This window comes from Gymnoscopelus braueri (genome assembly GCF_963280865.1).
Source record: "Gymnoscopelus braueri genome assembly, chromosome: 5".
NCBI classification, from domain to species: Eukaryota; Metazoa; Chordata; class Actinopteri; order Myctophiformes; family Myctophidae; genus Gymnoscopelus; species Gymnoscopelus braueri.
Window position 1 is genome coordinate 10,384,016 of NC_137606.1, and position 10,830 is coordinate 10,394,845.

The 10,830-nt window shown below is 39.4% G+C and overlaps 1 protein-coding gene across 1 annotated transcript in view; it reads left to right on the forward strand.

Annotated features, from left to right (window-relative positions):
• Positions 1-10,235, forward strand: part of st3gal4 (ST3 beta-galactoside alpha-2,3-sialyltransferase 4) — a 49,429-nt gene extending 39,194 nt beyond the window's left edge. Inside the window, 3 exon segments of the mRNA XM_080428765.1 lie at positions 2,682-2,834; positions 7,227-7,342; positions 7,748-10,235. Of these exon segments, the coding sequence (XP_080284891.1) occupies positions 2,682-2,834; positions 7,227-7,316 (243 nt within the window). The 3' untranslated portion in view covers positions 7,317-7,342; positions 7,748-10,235.
• The last annotated feature ends 595 nt before the right edge of the window (positions 10,236-10,830 follow it).

The following is a 10,830-nucleotide window of genomic DNA, read 5'->3' on the forward strand; positions in this document are numbered from 1 at the left end:
TCCGTTTCCATCTCTCTCTCTCTCTCTCTCTCTCTCTCTCTTCAATCTATTCCGTTTCCATGTCTCTTTCTCTCTCCTCTCTCTCTCTCTCTCTCTCTCTCACTCTCTCTCTCTCTCTCTCTTCAATCTATTCCATTTCCATGTCTGTCTCTCTCTCTCTCTCTCTCTCTCTCTCTCTCTCTCTCTCTCTCTCTTCTCTCTCTCTCTCTTCAATCTATTCCGTTTCCATGTCTCTTTCTCTCTCTCTCTCTTCAATCTATTCGTTTCCATGTCTCTCTCTCTCTTCAATCTATTCCGTTTCATGTCTCTCTCTCTCCTCTCTCTCTCTCTCTCTTTCTCTTCAATCTATTTCCGTTTCTCTCTCTCTCTCTTTCTCTTCAATCTATTCCGTCTCTCTCTCTCTCTCTCTTCATCTATTCCGTCTCTCTCTCTCTCTCTCTTCAATCTATTCCGTCTCTCTCTCTCTTCAATCTAATCCGTCTCTCTCTCTCTCTCTCCTCTCTCCTCTCTCTCTCTCTCTCTCTCTCTCTCTCTCTCTCTCTCTCTCTCTCTCTCTATTCACTGGCCCCGTATTATCGCTGCTTGCAGCTATATTTAATCTTATTTCTTGCTAGTCTTAAAAAGCTCAAAAAAAGTGGCAAATTCTGTCCATGGGGGGAAATCAGGTCCCTTATTTCCAGTGCAGTATTCAAGAATGTCTTTGGATTGCAATTGACTGGCATTGTTTTGAAAATTAAGCAGATTACTCCACTCTGTTGGAGAGTGAAACAGTATGTGTTTGTACGCGAGTGTTAGTGAGGGAGAGAGGTTTTTGTCTTTTGCAGCTTATTTTAACTCAAGTTAGATAAGATTGTAAAGGAAAATCTTTAAACTGCATACAGACAGACCTTTGGAGTGTCTTTGCTGCAGCATACAGTATGTGGAGGGGATTTACATTAAGTGCCACACAAATATTTTTTTTGTTTTGTTTACAAAACATTATGTGGTCGATAAAAATAATACAAAAGCTGCCAGGGAATTATATTTAACAACTAGCCACCTCACAAAATACTGGTCAGTGCGTTGGCAGGAGTTTGACATCTCATTACACTCAACAAACATGAGTTGGATGGATGGTAAGAATGGAGGTGTCGTGAAATTATGCCAACAACCCCCGACCACAGAAAGTCTGCTGAGTGTTTTGACAAGACGATTGACCAGCATTACATTGAATACAATTAACCTGGGTGGCCTAAAAGATGGAGGTTGTCATTGAATCCCATAATACATTAAATAGATGCTGTCGGAAATTAGGCTGGCCAGTTTAACATTTCTGGTCAGCCACAAAAGTCAAACTTTTAAAGTTGCTGCTCACAGTTTTCTTTTCTTTTCTTTCTCTTATTTTTCCTATTTATTTTGGTCTTTAAAGTTAAAGCTGCAGTCTTATATTATTATATTTTAACCTGCAATTAGGTGAAAATGTTCACCTAAAGCATAAAATAGGGCATAAGTGGTTGATGAATAAACTGCTATTTTAACCAATCTGTATAGTATGTTAATACATCATTAACTACATCTATGGTGGTTGGAGGTTGTCTCCCTATTCTTTTATTGAGAAATGTAAGTAGTACTACCTGCTGCTCATGAGCGCAATATTGCCCCTGAACTTGGCCAGATGATAACTCATTCCCATTGGCTCTGGGGGCAGTAGTTTTTATTTAAGAAATTGTTCATAGCTCGGTGCTCAAACACTTTATGCCAGCTAATGTTTGGGTCAGTTCCCCATAGATTCACACATAAATCTGTGATGAGGATTTTAAATCATTTTCTCCAGGCGGAAACTGCTCTGGCCTTGAAAATAGGAGGCTATACAAGACCTGTCAGTTTCTCTAGATCTGTGTAACCATCTAGTGGATAAACTGAGGTACTGCATCATTTATTCGCACAGTTTCCATAAAGGTTATAAGACATTAAAATAAAAACTATAATGGTCAGACATTTTTATGGTAGGTGAAGACATGGCAAAAGTCAGACTTCTGCTAAGCATTTACCAGTGGTGTAAAGTAACTAAGTACATGTACTCAAGTACTGTACTTAAGTAGAATTTTGAGGTATTTTTTACTTTACTGGAGTATTTCCACATTTCTGTACTTATACTTCTACTCCACTACATCTCAGAGGCAAATATTGTACTTTTACTCCACTAATATTTGTGTTACTAGTTATTTTGCAGATATAAATTATTACATTATAAAACATACATTAACCACTTTAGCCCTATTTGATACATAGGCTTTTTGAAAATAGCCGATCTACAAGCGTTGTGAGCTTGTAGATCGGCTATTTTCAAACATTTTACTTTAGGTACTTTAAGTACATTTTGATACCAATGCTTCTGTACTTTTACTCAAGTAAATTTTGAATTCCAGACTTTTACTGGAAAGTAAAAAGAGTATTTCTACATTAGCAGTATTGATACTTTAACTAAAGTAAAATATCTGAGTACTTATTCCACCACTGGCATTTACTCTGACCATCTTGATTTTCCCAAACGAGCAGAGGAACCTAAATCAAATTAAATCATCAACCTCTCCTATCATACACACAGTCAAATCCAGGAAGTACATACAGTAACAGGGTCTGTGTGCAACAAGGTTGTCAGTGCGCTTATGAAGGCTTGTGTTTTTATTTGTTTGTTCCAGATACCGGCGCATCCAACCACGGGCATCCTGGCTGTGTTTGTTGCCCTCAACTACTGTGACGTTGTCCACATCGCTGGGTTTGGATACCCTGTTGCCAAAAACCTAAAGCATCCCATCCACTATTATGGACATGACACCATGAAGTCTATGAAGGTACTAATCCCCTGTCTACTTCAGAAACAAAACTTCAGATTACTTTACTTTATTTTTCCTTTCCGAACTGCATTTGGTCAAAACCATGGTGGAAGAAGTAACCCGATATTTTACTTAAGTAAAAGTAGCAATACCACAATATAAAAATACTCTGTAAAAGGCCCTGTGTTCAAAATGTTACTTGAGTAAAAGTACAAAAGTATTTGGCATCAAAATATACTTCAAGTACAAAAAGTAAAAGTACTTATGTTTGAAAATAGACGATTTACAAGCTCAGAACGCGTCTCATTGCTTGTAAGATCGGCTATTTTCAAATAGCCTATATGTATACAATAGGGCTGAAGTGGTTAATGTATGCTTTATAATGTAATCATTTATATCTTCAAAGTAACTACTAACTAAAGTTTTCAAATTATTGTAGTGGAGTAAAAGTACAATATTTGCCTCTGAGATGTAGTGGAGTAGAAGTAAAAGTACTGAAAACTGGAAATACTCTAGTAAAGTAAAAAAGTAACTAAAAATTGTACTTAAGTACATGTACTAAGTTACTTTCCACCACTGGTAAAAACAACATACATACATACACAATAGACAGATACACGGGTCAAAATACAACTGCAAAAAGATAAAATCATTACATATTAAAACTATATTAAAGTATTAAACTTTACTTTAAACTAGCTATCCATCTACACAGTAACATCATCCCAGTTAATTGATTCTGAGAGTGTGTACAAATGGAAAGGTGGGATCTGGGAACTTGTCTTTTACAGGCAGCTAATCTTATTGACTTATTAACATCGTAAACATTATTCAATGTTTGTTTCCAGGGAAGGTTTTTTTTAGCACACAGGCAGGCCCGAATTAACCCTGTGTGGTGTCCCAGGGTGACCGCAGGTTGAAGTGCCCCCACTCCCACTTTCAATGTTTGTTAGTTTTTTTTTACTATGGCTATAAACACCATAGATTTGCAAAGTAATTACGTAGACAGACAGCTTGATGTATCTATCTAGCCATATCTATCAACTGTCCATTTCTGGCTCATCAGGTTTTAATGCAGAAAGGATTTGTAAAGGCAGCTTACACAGGGGATACAGGATAGGTGGGCACTACTTGTCCAAAATGTTGAAAAATTGAATAGTTGAAAAATGGTCTTAAGTAATGTTGTAAAGTATACATGATGTGAAAATGCACGGTACATCATTATCAGACTTAATTGTATCCTTCAACTTTGAAGTGACTGGGGTTTTGTAGCAATTTGTAGCAATTGTAAAAAAAAAATAGACCTTAATTGTCGAATGTTTAAGCATGTTCTAATCATGTATACTTTACTTTACTTAAGACTATTTTTCAAATATAAAATTTTGGGCAAAATAGCCAATTTTATATGGAGGTGCCCAGATGTCCCTAGTGCCCACCTATCCTGTTCTCGACACAGGGAGGCACACACAACATTCAATAAGCGTGTCAGCCAGCCTCTTTGAACAGCGCCGAAAACGTACCATAAATGTAAAAGGCATCCACATGTCCTGTCCTACGGGTGTCTGTAGTTAAACCCAGGTGGTAAAAGCATATTCCGCTGAAACAACAGTTTGATTCAGGTATTTACGTAGGTAAGACGGCGTCATGTTTGTTTTTACCCGCGTTACCAGTGTGCTTCCTTGTTTATTGAAAAGAGGTTCACAGTCGCTGTGATTGGTTGAGGCGGTCGTGTAAGCGAATCCCAAACCACTTGTCCTCAACATCCCGCACACCCCCCCCCCCCCACCCCCCACCCCCCAGTCGCTGTTATTGGTTTTGAGATACGCAGACAGATACGTATTCAGTGCTGAAGGCCATGCTACGGGTGCTTCAAAAGGTCAAAAAATCCGAATTTCCGTTTTTAAAATTTTATTAGATTGTTTTAATCATGTGGTGCCCTCATTGGCTGGTGCCCCAGGGCACTCACCCCCCTACGGCCTATGGATGATCCGGCCCACAGGCAGTCCTGCTCTGCTGCACTTTAATGCTGTTACGCACACACGTACACATGATCCCATGGCATCTGTCCAATGTAGCCACTAGTGTTCCATGATTAGACACTAAGCAGCACCACAAGGTGTTTAAATCCCTAAGGGGTTCAAAATGCCTTGCTTAACTGGAACTCAACTGAAAATCGCTAATGGAAGGGAAAATGCTGCCGTTCAATTTCTTCACCTACTGTATGATATGTGCCAGCAACTTAGCCTAGGGCATTGGTTCTCAAAGTGGGGTCTGCTTTTCAAAAATAGTAGATCTACAAGCTCGTAGCGCGGCACTCAGTGCCACGCTATGAGCTTGTTGATCTGCTATTTTAGAAAAATCTTGAAAATGTGTGCAAATCTTTAAATCTTATTCTTTTAAAGGCGGAAATGTTTTACACAAATCTTTGCTTCTGGGGGTCCCTGGCTCAACATATTTTCAGGTGGGGGTCTGCGGCCACATACGTATCAATTTGGGGGTCCTTGGCACAAAGAAGTTTGAGAACCACTGGCCTAGCTGGGATTCAAATAGGTTTCCTTCTAAAGCACAGGCCTGTCTCTAATGTTTATACCATTGCATACCTGAGTGTTGGTCGACATACGGTATCTGACCCCTATGTCATACAGTACATGACTTTTCTTTGATGTGACAGGTGGCTTGTTGTGCAATAAAATAACACAAAGCTTGCACATTAAGACATCATGTTGTGGGAAATGCATTTGGTTCATAGAGCCCAGTCGTTTGTGTGTGTGTGTGTGTGTGTGTGTGTGTGTGTGTGTGTGTGTGTGTGTGTGTGTGTGTGTGTGTGTGTGTGTGTGTGTGTGTGTGTGTGTGTGTGTGTGTGTGTGTGTGTGTGTGTGTGTGTGTGTGTGTGTGTGTGCGTGCGTGCGTGCGTGCGTGCGTGCGTGCGTGTGCGCGTGTGTGTGTGTGTGTGTGCACGCGTGCGTGCGCGTGTGTGTGCGTGTCTCTGTCTTACAGTTGTAATGTTAGACCACCATGTGTACTTAATCTTTTAATGTTTAGAGTTTAAGGATAACTTTGTATTCGGTGAGAAATATTTAAGTTGTGTTCAATTGCAAATGCTTAACAAGAGAGTGTATGATAAAATCACAACAAATATGTCAATGTAGCTTGTCCTTCCATCTTTAAAATGTATGTGTGTTCTATCTCTTTAATGGCTTACATACTTACAAACATACAGACTACTAATCTTGGGTTTTCTCCGTATATAAAGGGCATGTGTGTGTGTGTGTGCGTGCGTGCGTGCGACATGCATGCGTGTGTTTGTTTGCGGTTGTGTGGGTGTGTGTACCCTTTGTTTTGGAGATGAATCAGTTAGGATGCATGGTTTGTCAATGTGACTTGATGACAAAAAGGAAAAGTCTTCTTCCATGCTGGATAGATATTTACCTTGGCTTGCATTCTTGTTTAGATTAGCGTCACCCTTCCTCTGACATCCTGGCTGGTGCTGAAGATGACCTGACAATAATTTACAGGCGACAGGGAACATACAACCACTCAAACAAGCTTTTATTTTTCCTTGAAGTGAGCGACTTGGTTTGCCATGTTCCATTGAAAAGAATGTGTACTGGTTGAAGTGTAAATGATGTTAAACTGTCCAATCTGGCAACTTTACTTGTTCATCAAACTAACAGTAAACCGATAGATCGGTCAATGTTGGATATACAAACAAAAGAAGACAGCAACAACAACAAACAAGCATTGAGGGTTGGGCAAATTACTTGAGTTTCTCGGGAGCAGTGGTGAAAAGTAACTAAGTATATTTACTTTTGTAATTTTGAGATGTTCAGTACTTTTACTTCTACTCCTCAGAGACAAATGTTGCACTTTTACTCCACTACAATTATTTGAAAACTTTAGTTACTAGTTACTTTGTAGATTTGGATTATTATTACAAAACATACATTAACCACTTCAGCCCGTATATACATTTCGGCCATTTGAAAATAGCCGATCTACAAGCTCACAATGCGTCTCGATGCGACGCATTGTGAGCTTGTAGATCTGCTATTAAAAGATTTAAAAACATTTTATACATATGCAAACTTGTGAAATGGAACATTCTGCTATATGAGTACTTTCTACTTGTGTGCTTTAAGTACATTTTGATACCAATACTTTTGTACTTTTACTCAAGTAAATTTGAATTCCAGACTTTTACTTGTAACAGAGTATTTCTACATTGCAGTATTGATACTTTTACTTGAGTACTTTTTCCACCACTGCTCGGGAGAAACAACAAAACAGGAGCATGCTGGTAGACTGCGTTCAAATACAGTGGAAAAACAACAGATATGCCATCGACCTGTCAGTTCTTTGTTGTTTTAGTTTCTGAATTACACTGACATTTCTGAAACGTTTCTGTTTCAGGACTCCTACCATGACCTCAATCAAGAAGCTCAGGCCTTAAGAAGACTGGAGGATTCGGGGGCCATCTTGTACCTCCATCCCCATACATGACACTTAACAATCACAACCTAGCACAGGTATCTAGATGTATCTTGATTTGATCCAGATTGATTTGATCCATATTTAACACAGGCAAGAAGTATACCAACTTAACTGCTTAATATGCTCATCAGATTCAATCAGATGTCCATGTGTCTTGAGTAAAAGACATTTTGGTATAGTGGTATTATTGACAGGTGTCGCGCTATGAGCTTGTAGATCTGCTATTTTTTTAATAGCCAAAGTATAAAATAATGGTTTAAGTGGTTACACAAATGCGTTACAGGTCTTAATGGGTTAAATCAGCAATCACCCGAACCTTACAATTAGGGTTTGTTGTTTTGTTACTTGGCTCCAATGGCTTGTTGATTATTATGTTAATTATTGTGTTGACCAGACAACGTTAAATATGTGTTTTTCTTTTCTTTTTGCAATTATTACAGGGAAAGGCGTGGAAAGGGCAGTCGACAGGCAGAGCGAGCAAGAGACAGATGAGAGACAAGACAACAGGAGACATGTGAATCGTAATAAAACCCACTGACACCCTGACAGAAGTAAATGTACATGTTTCCTAAACTTCCGACACCCATGGGTTCTTGAATGTGTTTTTTTGCACACAGTGGAATGTGGACAAATCAATTTTTAGCTCACTATGATTGTGGTGACAGTATGATGATATCTTAATGAGTTTACACTCACATGTTAAGATTTACATACGATCGTTTCTGTTTTCAAGCCCACTGCTTGATGTGCAATAGTTTTTGTCTTTTGTATTGTTTTTGATTTTGATTTTGATTTTGACTTTGATTTTGTTGGTCGGGGTAAGCAGGGGTAAGCAGAAAAGTCTTCCCTCAGCATGGCAGGTGTTAAAAGGTAACCTCCTGGCAGGTGATAAGAAGCGGCCTGCTCACTCCTCATGCAATGAAGGAAGCATGAGCTCAGTTCGGGGCTCTCCCCAGGCTGGCGGAGGGAGAGTAGCGCCCAGGATTACAAGCTTAGGCAATTGGCACAGGGTGAAAAATGGGTTACAAAATCGTGGGATAAAAAAAAAAAAAAAAAAAAAGGTAACCTCAATTTGACCTGAACCACGTAGCATTGGAATATAAAACGACAATGTCACTAATTTTGAGCTTAATGTTTAAGCTATACAGTCGAATAAGTCTAGGAATTTCACATAAATCAGAGTCAGCGTGCAAGAACTGTTAAGGAACAGAAGGCAGTGCATTTGAGAGCCAAGAGTACAGTAGGCCTGCATCCAGTCCTTCCACAGGATGTTTAATGCATGTTGATTAGAGGCGGCACAGCGGTGGGTGTCGATGGATACGGGGGGTGGAGGGTGGTGGTGGTGAAAGCTGTAGCCTATTAAATGACTTTTTTTAGTGAATGCAATGGTGTTTTGTCCAATCTGGGTGGTGGGGTATGTTTAGCTCTGGTCCGTAGCGTTAGAAGGAGTGCTCCTTAACGCTATGGGACTTTCGAGCCTTTGCGCACGCACCACAGGCTGCGCAGCCTCTCGTCTTAAGTAAAAAAAAAAAAATACACTTTTGCTACTCACCAAAACAAAGACGGTTTTATGGAGTTGAAAGCGTACACTACTTAGTGGGAACACTCTGAGCCCCCCACCTCACGTCTAAAATACACTTTTTGGCCAGAAAATAAAATATTTCACCGGAAGGAAAAATCTGGTCAATAGACCCCTTAACAGACGACGTCACACTGATAAGAACCAGTATGCGTGTAACCAGTATGCGCGCAATGAAACCCATTCTGTCAGGTCTCGCTAGGACGCGCCTCACTAGCCAACACACAAGAGGGGGTTGGGGTGTGCTGAAACCAGCACACCCCGAAACAACAGGTTGAGAATTGATTGCATGAAACAATCACCTGTGCATCCAGTCTCAATGTTGGTAAACAAATAATTGGTCTATAGAAAAACTCAATTGACCAGATCTGTAGGGGGCGCAGTGGAGTAACCAATATTTTTTTTCCTTCCGGTGAAATATTTTCTTTTCTGGCTAAAAAGTGTATTTTAGACGTGAGGTGGGGGGCTCAGAGTGTTCCCACTAAGTAGAGTAGGTGTTCAACTCTATAAAATCGTCTTTCTTTTGGTGTGTAGCGAAAGTGTATTTTCTATTTTGACTAAAAGACGAGAGGCTGCCGAGAGGCTACCGCGGGTGTGAGGGGGAAGGAAAGTACGTTATGGAGAACTCCTTCTAGCGCTATGGACCAGAGCTAGGGTATGTTTATACAATATAACTGATACAATTGGGGTGGTTGTATTTCGTCTCCCTGCTCTTCTATTGAGACACACGTTTAGATCCTTCCGGTTTGACACGACTGGTCGGTCGACAAGTGGTTCTGCCCGTTGGTCAAAATTCAATTTCTCCTCTGAGCAAGCAAGCCGGCAGGCTCTATAAGGGTTCTGCCCCGGGTTTGAATTCCGGTGTAGGCCTAGATTATGAATGTTGCAGAGCACAGCTTTAAGCCAGTTAGCTGGGATATGGCTTTGGGGAAGAAGCTGTTAAGGTTGGTGTGCTGGGCCATAATAGACCTGTAGCGCCTCACAGAGGAGAGCTGGAACATGAATTTTGGATATTTCTGTCACCTGATTTTAGCAGTCTTGATTAGTAATTTAATTTGTCTTTGTTATATTTTTTTGAATATTGTTGAAACGGTACCACTGGATCTTTTTTTAATTGTACAGAATGTAATAAATTGTTATGCTTTGAAGAAGATCTCAAAAAGATTTGAGTGTGGGGATGCCCTTTTAAATCAGTTTCTTTTGCTCCAGCACCTCAGCTAAGTCTTATATACCAGGTGAGTGGTCTCTTTTCCTCTGGTTTAGAATAATATTGTTGAAATGGTACCACTGGATCTTTTCTATTGTATAGAATGTAATGCATTTTTATTAAAAAATGAAATCCAAATGAAGTTCAGCTGTGTCGTTTAATTAATAGGCCCACAGTTTAAAAAAATAAATACATGTTATCCTAGTTCCTAGATTTACAGTGTATGGTCAGGATTTTGTCTTTATTACTGAGCAGATTGATATATACTGAAATGTAAAGGGTACAATACCAGTGGTGGACTCAGTACTCAGATATTTTACTTCTGTAAAAGTAGCAATACCACAATACAAAAATACTCTGTTACAAGTAAAAGGCCTGTGTTCAAAATGTTACTTGAGCAAAGTACAAAAGTATGGCATCAAAATATACAAAAAACAAAATATATTCAGCTCTATTTCAGCCATTTGAAAATAGCCGATCTACCAGCTCACGATGTGTTGTCATGCGACGCTTGTAGATCTGCTATTTTCAAAATATTTCAATACATTTTATACATTTGAAAACTTTTATACCAATATTTTTGTACTTTTACTCAAGTAAATTCTGAATTCCGGACTATTTCTACATTGCAGTATTGAGTTTTTGAGTACTTTTCCCACCACTGGCTATAAAAAAAAACAGGACCGTTAGCTGAGCGTTTGGAACCTTACTACCGCTAACCACCGCTAGAGGTCACT